At 38.7% G+C, this 18929-nt stretch overlaps 2 protein-coding genes across 2 annotated transcripts; both read right to left on the bottom strand.

Moving 5' to 3' along the window:
• Positions 1–1856: 1856 nt before the first annotated feature.
• On the bottom strand, positions 1857–2819 carry LOC123238680 (olfactory receptor 51I2-like). Its single transcript, XM_044665888.1, has one exon. The coding sequence runs from the start codon at positions 2817–2819 to the stop codon at positions 1857–1859; it is 963 nt and encodes a 320-aa protein (XP_044521823.1).
• A 12580-nt stretch (positions 2820–15399) lies between these two features.
• On the bottom strand, positions 15400–17063 carry LOC123238679 (olfactory receptor 51I2-like). The gene is made up of 2 exons (XM_044665886.1): positions 17050–17063; positions 15400–16333 (listed from the first exon to the last, which is right to left on the bottom strand). Exons 1-2 carry the CDS (start codon positions 17061–17063, stop codon positions 15400–15402), a joined length of 948 nt encoding a protein of 315 aa, XP_044521821.1.
• Positions 17064–18929: the final 1866 nt, after the last annotated feature.

Raw genomic sequence — 18929 nt, 5'->3', positions numbered from 1 at the left:
TACCAGCAACCAACCCGCAACTCACACCCAGCAATCAACTTCCCCACAACTGCCAGCCCTCACTGTCAGCAACTGACTCACCAACTGTCAGCAACTGACAGCCTGCAACTGACACTGGCTCAGCAAGGTGCTCCCCAGTTCCTACTTCCTCTCACTTTGGGTTGGTTAATTCCTACACATCTCAGTGGTAAGAGGACCTCTAGGTCCCCCATTAAATTAAAAAAAGGAATAAAAGAATTCCTCTTTACAGTATAATACTTAATATATAAAATAAATAAGAATAAAAAGAAATAAGTTTTATTGATATGCAGTTATCATTTTTTAAAAGCAAGTTCACAGATCTTAGATTTAGAACTCCTGATCTACTGGATATCTACCCTCCCCCAAATGATTCTCAAATCTTTTTTCATCTGAAGATCACCTGGAAAGGGTTTATCTGTTCAGTGGCTCCCCTCAGTGCAGTTGCCCTGACTTTATCCTTCCCTGGCTACCACTGCCCTGTATGTGTCATCCCTACCTAATAGGACATGAGCTCAAGTTCAAGTATTGCCTTTATTTTGTATTTATATCCCCAGCCCATAGCACAGTGCCTAATACATAGTAAGTACTTGATACTTTAAAAATAATTGCTCATTTGTTCACTCATGCACTCAATGCTCTCCAATGAAAGGAAACCCTTCATACTCAATATGTTCAATTCTGTACCTTTTTAATATCAGGAAGTTTTTAATTACATTGAGATATAATCTTCCTTTCTCTTACTTCGGAGTTGCTACTTCCAGAGTATTAAAATAAGTTTAATTAAAAAAATAAAAAAGCAAATGATCATTTCACATATTAGTCAATTGATCAGTCAAGAAGCTTTTTTAAAGTATCTATTATGTGCCAAGCACTGTGCTAGATTACAGGACTACAAAGACAAAAATTAATCTCACTCTTACAATTCAGGAGCTTAAGTTTTAACAGGGAAAATATGTACATATATAAATGTATACAATATATTGGGATTTGCACTAAACCTATGCTTATATTAATATGGGAAATTGCAGAAGAAGAATCTGAACCTGGGAATTAGAAGTGGCCATCCAGTAAAACTCATAAGCAAAAGTAATATTCATACCAATCAAATAATTGCTCAAAATTCATTAGCATCCTTTCTGACATTTCCAGACTTACAAAGGTACCCAGAGTCCTGAGATTTGCACAGAGGTTACAAAATTGGCATATGACATAGATAAGACTTACATACATATTTTCCAAGCTCCAAGGCCAGTTTTCTACCCACTGTACTCTATGGCTGCTCATAAACATATATGCCAAGTAAATATAAATAAATTTATAATATATTTGGACTATACTTTCCCCCCATATAAAATGTATAACACAATGGAATTACCAATACATCTGGCATGTTAATGCTTGTTTTATAACTGGTTTATAGTTCTTATATCTTTGTTTTTATGACAACAGTTAATCCCATCCTTAATTTATTTGAATCCAGTCCTTGGTGAAGTCCCTATCTTCACAGTGTTCCTGTGGGACAGTGTAAGTTATCAATTCACTTAATGGCACCTTTTTCAGGGTATTTTTCCTTTCAAAATCAGATCTTACTGAGAAGAGAAGGGCACTTAGACAAAGCATATAAGTGAGCAGAATTTTGTGCTGTAGTTTGTGATTCAGTGAACCTCACCATAGGAAGCTTGTCTAGTCAGATGAGATCACAGAACCATCACCTAAGTTCTCCTGTCCTCCTAGTGGCCCCCTGCCCAAATGGTAGATATAGAAAGTAGGAGGAGATAGGCTTCTTATATGTTTCTTTATTAAACCAAGAACCACAATAGGTAGAGAGTTGGTTTTTATCCTAGCTCTCTCTGAACAGAACTTGATGCTGAGAAAATCCTGATGATTCGCCAGCGAATCTCTTTGGTTTTGATGGAGTAGATAACAGGATTGAGCATGGGAGGGACAAAGAGGTAGATGACGGACATGACTGTGTTTAAATGTGGAAGGGAATTCTTTCCAAAGCGATGGGCCATGGACACACCCACCATAGGCACATAAAAAATGAGAACAGCACAAATATGGGACACACACGTGTTGAGTGTCTTAAGTCGCTCTTCCCGGGAGGCAATTGCTAGTACAGAGCGGAGAATGAGCACATAGGAAAGCAGGATGAGGGCAGAGTCCAGACCAAAAGCAGAAACCACAATACAGAGGCCATAGATGCTGTTTGGAGTGCTGTCCCCACAGGGCAGGTGGATCAGATCTGGGTGAAGGCAGTAAGCATGGGACAAGATGTTGGCTTTGCAGAATGGTAGACGCTTCAGGAGGAAGGGAAGTGGGAAAACCATAAAGAAGCTTCGGAGTACAACCGCCAGATTCATTTGGGCAACTCGAGCATCAGTGAGAATGGTAGAGTACCGTAGTGGGTTACAGATGGCTACATAGCGGTCAAAGCTCATTGCAAGAAGGATTCCTGACTCTGTCCAGGAGAAGAAATGGATAAAGAACATTTGGGCCATACAGGCCTCAAAGGCAATCTCTCTGGCATGGAAGCAGAAGGTGGCCATCACAGTGGGCAATGTGGACAGTGACACACCAAGGTCATTGACCGACAACACAGCAAGGAAGTAGTACATAGGCTGGTGAAGACTTTCTTCTTCCTTAACAATGAAAAGGATCAGGCAATTACCCACAATGGAAACAGAATAGAGGGCACCAAATAGTAGGAATATCCACTGCTGAGAATCCTCAAATCCTGTGAAGCCAGTTAGTATGAAAGGGGGTAAACCAGAGTCATTGTTGAGGAACCTTTCCATGTTGGGACTTTTGACCAGACTACACAGCTACATTTTAAGGAAAGGAAAGGAATAGACATGTTATTGTCAAATACTTCAGTATAATTAGCAAGACCTCCCCAATCTTCCCATACATCAAAGTTATCTTCCCTACCTCCCCAATATATGCCTGATGCACCAGTGAAGTGAGTCAATTAAGGTCCTTTAGTCTCAATCCCTTTCATTCATATTATGTGTGTAGAATATCCATTCTTTCCTCTTGCCCAGATATGACCTCCTTTTAGACCTGTCTTGAAGTTTATCTCTTCCAAGAAGTCTAACGACTCTAAGTCAAGATCATACCCCCATTTCCTGTCTACTATCAGGATTAATAGTAATAACAATAATATTTATAGTCACTGTTATTATTAGAATATATCTGTATACATGAAAATATGTACATGCATATGTAATTACATATATGTTTGCATACATGGTGTAAAAAGAATCAGTCATTCATAGGTGTCTCCTGTCCAAGAATAGGGACAGCAATAATGATTACACTCTGATGTTCATATGGAAACTCATCAAACGTCAGTAATAAAACAAGGTGAAAGAGATCTTAATGTAAGATGTTGAAATTTTACTTGATAGGCAAAACTGAGAATATCTTGAGATGGTATTCATAACGGAAAAGTGATTTTATTTTAATCTGAGACTTACAAAGCACTTTGCTTAAAACTACTTTCCTGGTTTTCGGATTTTTTTCCCTCCATTCTCTAATTCCTACTCAACTTACTCTGAGACCTATAAATAAATTGAATTGAATGTTGGGGAGTAAAAGAACAAATTCCATATCTCAACATCATATGTATGTCTTTACTCTCTAGTGGTCAACAACTCAAATCTTCTAGTGGAAGAAGAAAATCTCTATTATACTACCACCATTTTGCATGTAGCTCCTGGGTGAAGATAGAATCTCCAGTGTGCCTTTAAGCTTAAACAAACTAAAACATGATCATTTTTTAAGTGAAAAACACACACACATGTATATGTATATAAAGACGTATATACGTGTGTGTGTGTATTTGGGTATGTCTAGAAAAAGTCAGTAATTCACAGCTGTCTCCTGGGAATATCCAAGAACAGGGGCAGTAACAAGAAATATATACTCCAAATTTCATACAGAAATTCAGAAAAATATCAGTAATAAAACAAGGTAAACAGAGATGCTATAATGTAAGATGCTGAATTTTTACTTGATAGTGATGATCTTCATGATGATAAAATGACCATAGTTTATAAACAAGGATCAAATTAGGGAAGTTTGATCCCAGTTTCTAGGAATATTTTTTCTTTAAGCTTACTTTACTTTATTTTATTTTTCTTTAAGTTTATTTAAAAGTCAATAAAACTGGACTTTGGTGTTAGGGTTAAATAAGAAACCAATGCAAGGCAATAAAGTTTTGAAATGATGGACTACTTAATTAGAGTACCAAATTAATTAATTTTGTGATTTTATTGATTATTTTACTTTATTTTAACTTTTTTAAGCTTGATTTTATTCCATTTTCTTTAGTTTTATAAATTTTTGTTTTCTTTATTCATGTTTAATTTCATCATTTTATTTTACCTTATGTATTTATTTTCAGATTGCTGCATTTTTACTGTTATCCAGTAGGTGGTTGGTGTATTGGCTTGTGGGGTTGTAAGCAAGAAAGCAGGATCTCCCAAGACTAGAGGCAGTGCTAGAGAGAAAAGCAAATACTGGGGATACCAGGGTGGAGGGTGTGCAGTGGCCTTGTAGCTGCCCTTTGTGTCTTGGGGCCTCAGAAAAGAGGGGAAAAGAGGAGTTATGGAAGTTACTTTCCTGGTTGTTCCATTTAGCTTGCTATTCTGCTGTCTCCACCATTAGGGCTCCCCAGCCATGCTCACAGGAAAATCCTGCAAGCAACAAAACTGAAAGAGAAGAGAGTGAAATCTGCTCTTCCCTCAGTTTATCAAACTTTTTCTCCTCCCACTAACACTCACACATCAAGTCACAAGGGCCAATTGTGCCTTTCTATTTTGCCTGGGCTTCCCAGAGGGGCACTCCAGGGTGTAGTGCAGGGGACATTTGCTATGACCTACATCTCCTGATTTCTTGACTCAACTGCTGTCTTTTTCCTGCTGCCATTCTATTGTTGTGACCCAATCCACTTCACGATTTCCTTTACACAATCAGAAATTAACAACTTAATGCACAATTTTTTTAAAAGGAAAGGTTTTGGCCACATTAGAAAAGAGTAAATGGAAGGTATATATTCATGTATATATAAAAAGCTGCTGGGGAGGAGGATTTCTCTACTTTCATAAGGAGAAATTAGTATCTCCCTTCTAAAGGGATCCAAACTTTCACTAATTTTCTATAGGAAGTTGCCAAAGATTGCTAATATTAATTGATGCATTCTGTAGAATAAAACAAGATGTTATCCTATACAAGTTTCTCTCCAGTGTGGTTGCTCTGATTTCTTGCAAGACGGTCACTCTCTATGAAAGCCTTTCCATACTGTTTTCATTCATAAGGTTTCTCTCCAGTGTGGATACTTTGATGTGCAGCAAGATGTTCCCTCTTTATGAAAGCCTTTCCACACTGTTTACATTCATAAGGTTTCTCATCACTGTGGATGTTCTGATGTGCAACAAAATTGTTCCTATGAGAGAAGGTCTTTTCACAGTGTTTGCATTTATACCGTTTATATCCAGTGTGGATGTTCTCATGGCTAGCAAGAACTTTCTTCTATCTAAAAGCCTTTCCCACATTGTTTATATTCATAAGATTTCTTTCTAGTGTGGATTCTTTGATGTGCAGCAAGCTCGGGGTTCTGACTGTCTGACTGAAAGGTCTCCCATCTTTATCTCTCACAGTAACCATCTCAACACGTTTATTATTTGGATGTCTATGGTCTGAACTTCAGCCAAAGGCCATTCCTCCTATGTTACCTTGATACACAGGCATTTCAGGTTTCTCATGGGACTGAACAAGTCCTACTTCTTCACAAAAGCATTTCCTATATTCACTATCCTGACAATAGTCATTTCCTGAGGTCCATTGCATATTCTGAGTTATGACTGAATTTTGGTTGAATTTCTCTGCAGTTTCATCAAATTCACAGTCACTCTTTGGATTTTTATTCAACTTGCTAGCAGAGTCACAGATTTCTTTTGAAAGGAAGTCATGAGGATCCTCATTCATGCGTCCTTGGGGGCTAGATCCTTCCACAAAAAGGCTCACCTTTGCAGACAACTCAGTCTCTGCCTCTAGGCAGGAGTTCCTCAAGCATTTTTGCTCTAGCAGCCATGGTGATTCCCCTTGGTGAAAACAGGAGATAAAACTTTCTGGAGGAACCGGAAGCCCCACAGAGAGTAGATTCTGCACATTCTCCAGCATGACCTCCTGGTACAGCGCTTTCTGAGAAGGGACCAATAGGCACCACTCTTTCTGGGTGAAGTCCATGGCCACATTCTTGAATATTATTGACCCCTGGGAGGGGGACCTCGAGGTGCCCGGGCCATTCCCTCTGACTCCGGGATCTCACCTTGGGCCACACTGTAGTCCCTCAGGGGGTGGAGCCCCAAGGTGGGGAGACTTCCTCTTTAGAGCCAGTAGCTGAGACTGCCAAAGCTTGTGTAACTTCAGAACCTAGGCATTCTGGGAAATAGTCTTCCATGGGGGAGGGCCACGGCTTCCATGAAGTCATGACAGGGCATTCTGGGAAATGGAGTCTTTTTCCCCCGGGCTCCTGGGCTTAGGGCTATTGTGGGGGAGGGGCTATATAGGATTTGAGGAAGGAGGTGCAGCCGCCCTCTCATTCCCACCCCCATTTCCCGTCAGCTCTACCCTGACTCCTCCATAGCCTGGAAAGTACCTCCAGGGAGAGCCTGACACACAGACTGATTGATTGACTGAAGGATCAGTGGATCTATGCTCCCCAAAGCTTGGGGGTGGCGCTAGGATCCCTCAGGACCCCACACTCATCGGTGTCCCTCCCCCTCACCACACACTTTTTCAGCCCCAGTCGACCACCTGTAGGAATATACTTGAATGCAGTATTTTTTAAAATTTTATTTATTTTTTAGAATATTTCCCCATATTTACATGATTCGTTTTTTTCCTTCCTCTCTTCCTTTACTGCTCCCAGAACCAACAAGCAATCCCACTGGGTTGTACAAATGTTGTCACTTGATACCTATTTCCATATTATTCATTTTTACTATGAAGAGATTTTTTTTAAAGTCTAGACCGTAAATCACATCCCCATATATACCAATGATAAGTGATGTCATATGTTTTGCTTTTGCATTTCTACTCCCATAGTTCTTTCTCTCAATGTGGTTAGCGTTCTTTCTCATAAGTCCTTCAGGAGTGTCCTGGCTTGTTGCATTGCTACCAGTAGCAACGTCTATTACACTGGATTTTTCCACAGTGTTTTACTTTCTGTGCACAATGTTCTTCTGGTTCTGCTCATTTCACTTCACATCAGTTTATTGAGGTTCTCCCAGTTCATATGGAAAGCCTCTAGATCATCAATCTTTACAGCACAATTGTATTCCATCACCATCATATACCACAATTTGTTCAGCCATTCCCCAATCGAGGGACACCCCCTCATTTTCCAATTTTTTGCCACCACAAAGAAAGCAGCTATGAATATTTTTGTACAAACATTTTTCCTTTGGGGCACAAACCCAGCAGTGGCATCATTGTATCAAAGGGTATGTATTTTTGAATATATTATTAATGGGAGAGTAAGTGAACACAGAAAAAAAAGGAAATAGTGATCACTGAAAGTTAATTGGACTTTATAATGAACAGGTTTTGTTTGACTAACCTCATTTTCTTTATAGAATGAATTACTAGGCTGGTATCTAGGGAAAATGATTGGGATATTATATACCTATATTTTAACAGCCATTTAAAAAAGTTTCTCATGTATTAAAAATGTTTTTAATAAAACTCTTACCTTCCATCTTAGAATCAATACTGTGTCAGAAGAGTAGTAAGGACTAGGCAATGGGGGTTAAGAGACTTGCCCAGGGTCACACAGCTAAAAAGTGTTTGAGGCCAGATTTGATTCCAGGAACTCCCATCTCTGGTCCTGACTCTCAATCCACTGAGCTACTCAGCTGTGCCCTTTCTCATGTATTTTGAGACAGTAATGAGCCAAATTTTAAAATAGCAAATTAATAGAGATAAAACCAAATGTTTATGCTTGCATTAAAAAAATCAACTTCACAATCTTGGTTAGGTAACAGTTTGTTAAAAACAACAACCCATAGCCAAAGATTAATAAAATCCAAGATGAATATAAATCAATATTGTAATATAACCTCAAAAGAGTTGGTGTGATTTTTAGGCTCTGTTAAGAGAAACTGTGTATAAAACGAGGAAGATGATAGTTCTCTGTTCTTTTCACTATATCTGGAGAATTATGAGACTGTGGATCAACTTGTGAAAATAGCTCCACAGAGAGTAGATTCTGTACATTCCAAAGGACATAAATGAGAGCAATAATAGGAGTAAAGGGAAAAGGGAAAGATGCATCTAGGTAGATTTAAATTTAATTCAAGAAAAGACTTTTTGGCAATAAAAGCTGCCCAAAATAAAATAGGCTACCCTAAAAAGTACTAAGTATTCTGATCTCTGAATAAAATGGTGTAAGGAGCTCCCTCTCCTAAGGAAGACCAGCTACTACTGTGAAGTTCAGAGTTAGTGAGTTGCCTTGCACAGTGAGAGGTTGAAAGACTTGCCCAGATTTATATGATATATATATATATATATATATATACTTGCCCAGAGGCATTTATTAAGTGTCTGCCAGAAGCCAGGCACCTTGGTGAGTCCAAAGAATGAAAAAGCAATGATACAATTCCTACTAGAAAGAAGTTTCCATTCTATTACAGAAACAATAGGGACATACAAGGTGTTCCAAAAGTCTTCCTGTAGTTTTAAACTATTTAGGCTCATTAGGCTTATTTTAAGCTATTAAAGTTTTAAAACAACTCAAATTTTTAGGCTTTCCTATATATATGTGTATATAGAATAAACATGAATATAAATAGCACAAATATATTTATATAAATATAATTTAGAATAAACATGAATATAAATAGCATAAATAAATATAAAAGAACATTATTTTGGCTTTTATGTGACTGATGGATTGGACACAATAGATCTGAGGCAGGGTGAGCAGCTGGAAAACTGTTAGAGATGGGCTGAGGACCTGAACTTGGGTGGTGACAATAGAAATGACATGGCAGGTTGGGTGGGGAGGTATTGCAGAGAGAGGTTCAAAGAGAAGTTGGTAACCAGTTGGATAACTGGGAAAGAAAAGAAAGCACAAAAACAAAGATAAGTAAGTTGGAGCCTGAGTAATTGGAAGGAATGCCATGTAATCAGTAGAAACAATGGGGTCAGGTTTGAGGAGAATTCAGAGACGTTTTAGAGCTTTGGGTGCTAATAAGTAGGATGGGGGGGTGATAGAAGATAAAGTGGACTGCAGACCCTTACATGGTCTTAAATGTCACTACAAAAGTGGCTTCTGAAACCTGATTCTGGGGAGGAGATTATTCTTCTAAAGAAGGAACTATCCAACCTTCCTTCAGACCTAGAGCCCTACCCTCCTAGCAAGTCCCCTTTCCTTTGAGACCCAACATAACCCTGGGTATGTATTCCTGAGTAGGAGTGCATATAGAACTTACCTTCCTTGTGGAAATCTGGAGGATAAATAAAGGGTCTTAGGCAGAAGCAGCACTGCCAGCCCTCTGTGTAGATGATGAAGGCTTCCAGTACAATGAGATTTATAAAAAAAATCACAGGGGAGTCCCCAGGGACTCTGATGATTATGGAACTCAAAGGCCCTGAGGTTCATTTATTCTACCAGGAATATGTAGAAAGTTAAAGGGAGGGAGGACGGGAGGGGAAAAGCGTTCTGTGGTTTCTTGGAGTCTTAATTTGGCAAGGTCAGTCTAAGCAAGGTCCCCACCTCTCCAACCTAACTTCCAACCATCCCTGGCCACATTAGCACTAACCATTAGTTCAATTGGTACTTGGCTCTGAGCTCATTCTCTTTCAGAGATAATACAATGCACTATGCACAAGCTAATAAGACCTCAAAATAAGAGTTAGAAATTTTGTATAAAACCAAGGTTTGGGTCCCTGGCTAGAGGGTAAAGGTCATTTCCAGATAGTCTCCACCAATCAGACTATGTCCTAGGTTAGGATTTTTAGCAATGTTTGGGATAATCTTTGATTTGGATTGGGGATTAAATCAAGTTAGGATTAGGGTTCAGTCAGTGGCCAGGAATAAGAATCAATCTGTAGCCCATGCCAGAGATTATTCTGCAGAAAAACTTAAGGTCATTTGTAACTGGGAGTAAGCTATATTTAGAAGGTTCAGAGCTTTGAGCTTGTTAGGACTCAAGGTATGATGGGGATTTAGAAGGAGGTCTATGGTTGAGGTCTGGGTTTAACCTAGGAATAGTCATTATTTAGTGCAGTGATATTCAAACCTTTTGGTCATATGTCTCTATCAGTAAAAAAATATTTAAGCATGTACCCTATATATATGTATATATATACATACATACATACATACATACATACATATATATGTTTACTTTTTACATACAAGGCAGCTAGGTAGTGAAGGGAAGTACTGGATGTGGAATCAGGAAGACTCATGTTCATGAGTTCAAATCTGGTCTCAGACATTTATTAGCTGTGTGATCCTGGGCAAGTTGCTTAACCTTGTTTGCCTTAGTACTACTGTAAAATACTAGGGAAGGAAATGGCAAACCAATCCAGTATCTTTGCCAAGAAAGCCCCAAATGGGGGCAGCTGGGTAGCTCAGTGGAGTGAGAGTCAGGCCTAGAGACAGGAGGTCCTGGGTTCAAATCCTGCCTCAGCCACTTCCCAGCTGTGTGACCCTGGGCAAGTCACTTGACCCTCATTGCCCACCCTTACCAATCTTCCACCTATGAGACAATACACCGAAGTACAAGGGTTTAAAAAAATTCTAAAAAAAAAAGAAAGCCCCAAATGGAGTCACAAAGAGTCAGACACTATTGAAACAACTAAACAAGTATGTATGTGTGTATATATATGTATATATATATATACATGTGTGTGTATAAAATTTTAATAATGATTAGTTGCATTATACATCTTATTCCAAAATAGAAATTAAAAAGAATGAAATGAAGTAAAAAATGATTTTTGATCCTGGAGTCAATAGGGAGCCATTGTTTTTATTTTCTAAAAAAATTAAATTTAAATTTAAGAAATTAATTTATTGGTTACATTAAAAGTCATTGTTACACATCAAAATCATCTTATCCCCTCCCTCCCCTCCCCACACTATAGAAGACATCATCTGACAAAAATATGTATATATAAATCATATCTTTTGTGTTTCTATTTTTCAGTTCTTTCTCTGGAGGTGGACATTATACTGACAAGTTATTCTTCAAATATTAATTTGGAGCTGTATATAAATGTTCTCTTGGTTTTATTTATTTCATTCTTCATAATGCAAACTGAGGCACAGATTCCATGGAACTTAATTCTATTTCCCAAATGGAAATTACACCCCAAGTCATTGTGGCAAGCATTGACCTTGCTTGAGACCTCTGCCCACTTTCCCTGAACAAGAAGAAAAACAAGATGTATGAAGTAACTGTAAGATTAAAAAAGTCTTTATTTAGCAAGACCTATATGTTCATGGGAGCAATTTGGTCTAGTACCAAAAAGCTCAAAATATAGCTGGTTGGTAGCTATTTTATAATTCTTAGTGAAGAGAGTTGGAAAAGGGGTTGGAAGGGGCTGATCCAGGGAGGGATCTGGGGTGATATGGGTGGAGAGTTCCCAGGATGGGATGACAGATTCTCAAGTTCCAGGTGGAACAAAGACATCACTGATCAGAGATGTCATATATATATATATATATATATATATTAAGACAGCAAGATAAGGGTATGAAATAACTCACTCCCAAGGTTTCAGCAAAACAATGGACTACTGAGTCTTGGAACTGGATGTCTCATAGTTGAAGCCAAGTGATAAAACGAATCAGAGATAGGGAGTCTGAAACCAGAGATACCAAGTCTGAGACTAGAGAAAGCTCAAGAATATTGCTTATCTCGTCTCTAATCACATCACTGAAAAATACTCCAGACTGGCTTTACAGGGCAGCACTGTGGACAGAAACATTTCCCAGGATCCTTTGGCTATGGGTTGTGTGAGTATATGAACAAGGCCACCTGTGACCATGTCACTAGCACCTGCTATTGCAGCCAAGGTTTCAAAGGCATCAAGTATGACTGAGCTGCCCTCATAATGGAAGAACTGAATCCCTACACCAAGATTAGCCCAGCTCTGGGCTCAGAGAGACACTCAGTGGATGCTGTCATCAGCGTTGTTCTCTTACTCTTGGACATTGTGGCCCTCTTGGGCCTGTTTGCTTGGCATTGCCAGAAGCAGAAAGAGAAAGGCAATGACCTGTCCCAAATTTCTTACACACCAGCCATGAGAATGATCGACATTGACTGCTCTTTGTCAGGCGTGTCTCAGAGTAGCAGCCTTGTTCAGTGCTTTTCCAACCCCAGAAACCACATTCTGGAATGGAGGTGGCTTCCCAAATAGTCAGTATTTTGAACAGGAACAGCTCCATTAAGCTCAGCAGTAAATTCCTTGTCAGAGAAGAGTCTGGGTGAACACCTTACAATTTTGGGAACATGCTAGACTCCTATTTCCTGATCAGTGCCCTGACCTGCCTGAGGACATCTACATTGAAATTAGAGACCTTGGCCACTGTAAGGATTAATTTGTTATTAAGTAGTTAATTAGCTAGTAAGTAGCCATTCTGGATATTTAGAAGCAAGAGTTTTAGACTCGAGAAAGGGGTTTCTGTATTTTGCCTTGTCCCCTTTGATTAAATAGGACAGAGAATAGGTTGTGGGTCCCTGAAGAGGAGATCCCAGAACCTACTGGGAAAAGCCAGTTGGGAAAACTGGTCACTCACTCTCTGGAGCGTACTCTCTGGGAGTAGGTAGCAGGAGATTTGCTCTCATCATTCTGTGAGGATTTTGGTGAGAGTTAGCTTGGGAAAACATCTTTCATCTGATGAAGATTGGAGAGTACTTGAACTGGAAGAGTTTGGCAGGAGCTTTTCTCTAGAGGAACTCTAGGTGGCACTAAAGAGCAACATGTGTGAGAACTGACAGGCAACTATATTTCTGAAGCTGCATAGACACAGAACTGTGAGTATCCAATATAAGTGAAGGAATTTAAGAGTAATTATAAATTTATATATTAGCATAAGGATAGATAGATTTGGGGTGTAGGCAGACAGTGGTAGAATAGTTTAAGGAGTTTCATGTTTGGTGAACAAGAAGAAAATCCTCACGGATTAGTTTTTGGGGGCATATATTTAGAAATCCTAGAATTAGGGTAATAGTTTTTCCTATGTTGCTTTCTATTTCCTTTTCCTATCCCTTATACTCCTTATAGTTAATAATAAATTAGTTGGATTATGCTGTGTCCAGAAGCTTCATATACCATCTACCACTGGTCATCCTAACATCTTGAGCCTATATCATCTATCTATAAACAATAACAAATATCAAGATCAAGATCAACTGGCCATTGATATAAACATCAATAATATCCAGAACACCACCAGCTGAGCCACACACACCTGTGGTCCAGTCTAGTATCCTAGGACTAAGAGAGCTGGTTTCCATGGTTACCTCAGTCAAGCTCTTTTTTTCTTCAACTTACTCTGGGTCCTAAAGACAATCAGTTTCTCCAAAACATTCTGAGTCCCAAGTAAATAATGTCAGTTTTGCACATTTTCATCACATATAGTAGAGCAACTCAAGAATATCAAGATAATGTACAAATTGATTTCATGTTGGCCTTTCCAAGTTTTTTTAATTAACCTGCTCATCATTTCTTATAGTGCAATAATGTTCCATCATAATCAGACACAACAACTTGTTCAGCCATTCTACAATTAATGGACATTCCCTTGATTTCCAGTTTTTTGCCACAAGGAGAGCTGTTATAAAATTTTTGGAATATAGAGGTTCTCCTTTTCCCCTGATCTCCTTGGGAAATAGACCTAACTGTTGGGTCTAAGGGTTTACGCAATTTTATAACTCTCTGATCATAATTCCAAATTGTTCTCCAAAACAGTAAAATCAGTTTGAAATTCCTGTATCACTGTCTCTACATTTCTACATCCCCTCCAACATGTGTCATTTTGTCTTTTTATTGTTTTAGCCAATCTGATAGGTGTGAGTTGATATCTCAGAATTGTTTTGATTTGCATATCTCTAATCAGTAATGATTTAGAGCATTTTTCATATGCCTATATTTGGCTTTGAATTTTTTATCCAGAAACTGTTCATATCTTTTCACCATTTATCAATTGGAGGACAACTGGAGGTTATTAAGTACATAGTGGAATGGTAAGAAATGTATTGTAGGAAAATAATTTTAATAGCTTTATGAGGTCTGAATTAGAGAGGGAATGAAGAAACCAGGAGAACTACTAGAAAAAATGTTGCTCAAATCTAGGTGACAGCTGAAAAGGGCCTAAATCGAGGGACAATTGTGTGAATAGAGAGAGAAGCATACAGATACAAAAGATCTGGGGATGCAGAAACTGGAACATTTGACTTCTGATTAGATTGGTGAACCTGTATGCTTAGAAGGATCATAGTGATATTCCAGGAAAATTTAGAAGATGGTTGGGCATATGGGGGGGAACAGAAATGATATGAGTTGTCTAAGGAAAACTGAAAGCCATTTGCAATGGCCTATTATCTAGTGAAACTCACTCTGCCCTTCACGAATTTAAGAGAGGGGATGGGGTCTTTCTCTCATAATCATAACCCCAAAGTACACAACCCACTCTCAGATGGGTGTTTTTTGCATCCACATGGTAGTCAATGGTAATTAAAAAAAAGAAATGGTTTGTATCTATGATGAATAATTTTTGTATAAACAAAATCAGTCTGTGTATCACATTCAAAGTTAGTATTACTTATGCTGGTAGTTTAGAACTGATTATTGAATGTTGGTCCATTAATAGTTGAGTTTTGTTTATTATAGAATTAACCATTGTAGCTGAATGGCTAAGGATGATTCAGAACAATTTTGTGTAGACCTCATGATACCTCATTTGAAACTAAGTCCTTGAATTTAATATACCTTTACATTATCACCATCAAGGAGGACTCTTGGCAAAGAAGACATCACTACTTCTTGGGGGTAGCTCTAAATTCATAATGAATTTCTCTTACATTGAGCTGAAATTTGTATCCCTACAATCTTACTGAGCCACCAAAATTAGTCCTACTTCTTTCCTCTGGGATGGACTAGTGATTTTCCAAGTTTCTCTTTCATCTGATATCTCTTCAAATGCTTGAAGACAGTGTTCATCTCCCATCCACTTCTCTTTATCAAGCCAAAAATCACTACCTCCTTTAGTCAGTCGTAATATGGCATGGTCCCTAGTTTTCTCATTGTCTCAATAACCCTCTGCTAGACGAGGCAAGTTCAAGTATATTTCCATCATAACTTGATCCTAAAAATCATCTTTTGTAGTCTGCGGCGTATCTCCTTTGTCTTGATTGAATAGATAATAGGGTTAAGCATCGGTGGCACAAAGAGGTAGAGGACAGACATGAGAATATGAACAACATGAGGAAGGCTGCCTCCAAAGCGGTGCACAATGGACACGCTCACCATAGGCACATAGAAGATGAGCACAGCACAGATGTGGGACACACATGTGTTGAGTGTCTTGAGTCGTTCCTCACGGGAGGCGATGGCCAGAACAGAGCGGAGGATCATGATGTAAGAGAGAAATATGAGTGCAGAGTCCAAGCCAAAGGTGAGAAGCACAATGGATAGACCATAGTGGCTATTGAGGGTGACATCAGCACATGCCAGCTTGATCATGTCCACATGTAGGCAGTAGGCATGAGAGAGGACATTTCGTGGGTGGCAGAAGGGCAGTCGCTGAAGGAGCAGGGGAAAGACCAGGATGAGCAGGAAGCTGCGGAATAATGTGGCCAGCCCCATGGCCACAATGCGGGCATTGGTGAGGATTGTGGCATAGCGAAGTGGATTGCAGATGGCTACATAACGGTCTAGGCTCATGGCCAACAGGATCCCAGATTCTGTCCAGGAGAAGAGATGAATAAAGAACATCTGAGCCAGGCATCCTTCAAAGGAAATCTCACGAGCATGGAAGCAAAGAGCAGCAAGGACAGTGGGCAGTGTGGACAAAGAAACACCCAGGTCATTGACTGAGAGCAAAGATAGAAAATAGTACATAGGCTGGTGCAGGCTTTGTTCTTCCTTGACAATGACTAGGATTAGGGCATTGCCCACAATGGAGATAGCATAGAGCAGGAGGAGTGGAATGGCCAACCAAGGTTCCATTGCTTCCATTCCTGGGAAGCCTGTTAGGATGAAGCTAGGGGAGCCAGATATATTGGTCCTGAGATTGCCCATGAGAGAAAACATGGAGTCTTTGCCAGCAACCAAAGAAACTTTCTAGAGACATAGAACGAGAAGAAAAAGATATCATATAACTGTTCAAGAGAATAGTTCAAGAGAGATAGGTTATCACTGAAGATAAGTCAGGATAGTGTGAATAGTGTTTTGGGGCAAAGGAGCATATGTACTCAGGGAGTACAAGACAATCATAAAGTTCTTTCTATTTTTATTAAGTCTTCTATTTCTAAAGTTCACAATGAGTGTGGACAAAATTGAGAGAACTCATAATGAGGAATAGAGAGATATTATTCAAGTGATACAGTAAGAGAAGAATCAGTTGTGGCGCAGTGGTTAAAACTACTAATTCTTGAGTCAGGAAAAGCTGAGTCAAATCCAGCCTCAGACACTTTCTAATTGTACGACCCAGGATAAGTCACTTAAACTCTGATTGTCTGCCAAAAGGTTGCACTGGAGAAAGAAATGGCAAACTACTCCAGGATCATTGTCAAGAAAACTCCATGAAGGGGTAGCTGGGTAGCTCAATGGAGTGAGAGTCAGGCCTAGAGACAGGAGGTCCTAGGTTCAAACCCGGCCTCAGCCACTTCCCAGCTGTGTGACCCTGGGCAGGTCACTTGACCCCCATTGCCCACCCTTGCCAATCTTCCACGTATGAGACAATACACCAAAGTACAAGGGTAAAAAAAAACAAAAACAAACAAAAAAAACTCCATGAAGAGCTATGGACCATGGGGTCAGACAGGACTAAATGACTGAACAACAACAACAATGAAAAAATAAACTGTAAAACAAATACCTAGAAAGATACTGACATAACCAAGGTAACATAGATAATAAATGTTAGAGCCAGGCTTCCAATCCAGGTCCTCTGTCTTCAAATCAAGAACTTTTTTTTTTCCACTGGACCACAAGAAGGCTGGGGGCCCTTTTCTCTAAAGGTACTGCCTTGAGGTCATTCTAGGTAGGGCTAAATTTAGGCAAAATAAGTAGAGGAATAGTCATCATTCTTTAAATGGTAGGGGTAATTCCAGATGGGCTTCTAGGTGACACATTGAATAATGTAGGAATCATGAAAATTAGAGCTCAAGTTTGGCCTTAAAATTTTTTAGCTGTATGACCCTGGGTAATCCACTTGTATCCTTTAATTTCCTTTTCTATAAAATATGGAAAATATTAACAGCTACTTTACCTTTCAGGATTGATGTAAGAATAAAATAATAGATGGCAACTACGTGGCTTAGTGGATTAGAACCAAGACTAGAAATGGGAGTTCCTGGTTTCAAATCTGACTTTAGACACTTCCTAACTGTATGACCTTGGGCAAGGTACTTAACCCACACTGCCTAGCCCTTACTGCTCTACCTTAGAAACAATTGCAGAGTATTAATTCTAAGATGGAAGGTAAGAGATTAAAAACAAAAAGAATAAAATGATAATATGTATAAAGAATTTTTGTAGGACTTCCAGGCTAAGTTGGTTGCAGAGTAGAAAAAAGGGTGACAAAAAGCAAACACATCCAAACTTTCCAAAATAAAAATGGAAATTGGTCACTAGCTCTCCAGGAACTCAAATTATAGTCCAAGAACCAATTAAGAAAGAAAGAAGACACTTGGCAAGAAAAGTGGGAAATAGTTAAAAAAGAAAATAACAATTTAAAAGACAGACTCTCCCACTGGAAAAAGAAGTACAGAAATCACATTAAATGATAAGCAAATTGGAGACCAGAATTGACCTTCTGGAAGCCATGAAAAACAGGATAGATCAAACCACAATAGAAAATCAAAATATCATACCTGAAAACCAGTCTTTAAAAATCAGAACTTGGCAGATAAAAGCTGATGATCTCACAAAACAGCAAGAATTAATAAAGCAAAGTAAAAAGAATGACAAAAGAGAAGGGAACATGAAATATCTTATTGAGAAGATGAAAGACCTGGAAAACAGATCCAGGAGAGACAATATGAGAATTATTGGTCTACCTAAAAACCTAGAAAAAAACAGAAGCCTTGACAACATATTACAAGAAATTATCCAAGAAAACTGTCCTGATATTCTCGAATAAGAGGGGAAAATAGACATTGAAAGAGTCCATAGATCTCTGTCTATATTAAGTCCTCAAAAGAAAACTCCCAGGAATATAACTGCCAAGTTCAAGAACTTCCAAGCTAAAGAGAAAAAATTGCAGGAAGTAAGAGACAATTCAGATATCAAGGATCACCAAGCAGGATTACACAGGATCTGGCAGCTTCCACACTAAAGGATTGCAAGGCTTGGAATATGATATTCAGAAAGGCAAGAGAATTGTTTGGGTCAACAGCCAAGGATCATCTACCCATAAAAATTGACTATATATTTCCAGGGAAAAGTATGGGCATTTAACAAAATAGAAGATGTCCAAGTATTTGTAAAGAAAAGACGAGAACTACATGGAAAATTTGATGTCCAAATAAAAATTTCAAGAGTAACATGAAAAGGTAAACAAGAAAGAGGGAAAAAATTTAGGAGTTTCAGTAAGGTCAAATTGTTTATATTTCTATATGAAAAAAATGATATTTGTAACTCTCAAAAACTATATTCAC

Source organism: Gracilinanus agilis, chromosome 3 (genome assembly GCF_016433145.1).
Source record: "Gracilinanus agilis isolate LMUSP501 chromosome 3, AgileGrace, whole genome shotgun sequence".
Lineage (NCBI taxonomy): Eukaryota > Metazoa > Chordata > Mammalia > Didelphimorphia > Didelphidae > Gracilinanus > Gracilinanus agilis.
The sequence above is the reverse complement of the archived record's forward strand: the minus strand, read 5'-3'. Positions and strand labels throughout refer to the sequence as shown.

What these genes read in the sequence shown, in the direction of transcription:
- LOC123238680 (XM_044665888.1), bottom strand. Translation starts at nt 2,819, where the DNA reads ATGGAAAGGTTCCTCAACAATGACTCTGGTTTACCCCCTTTCATACTA.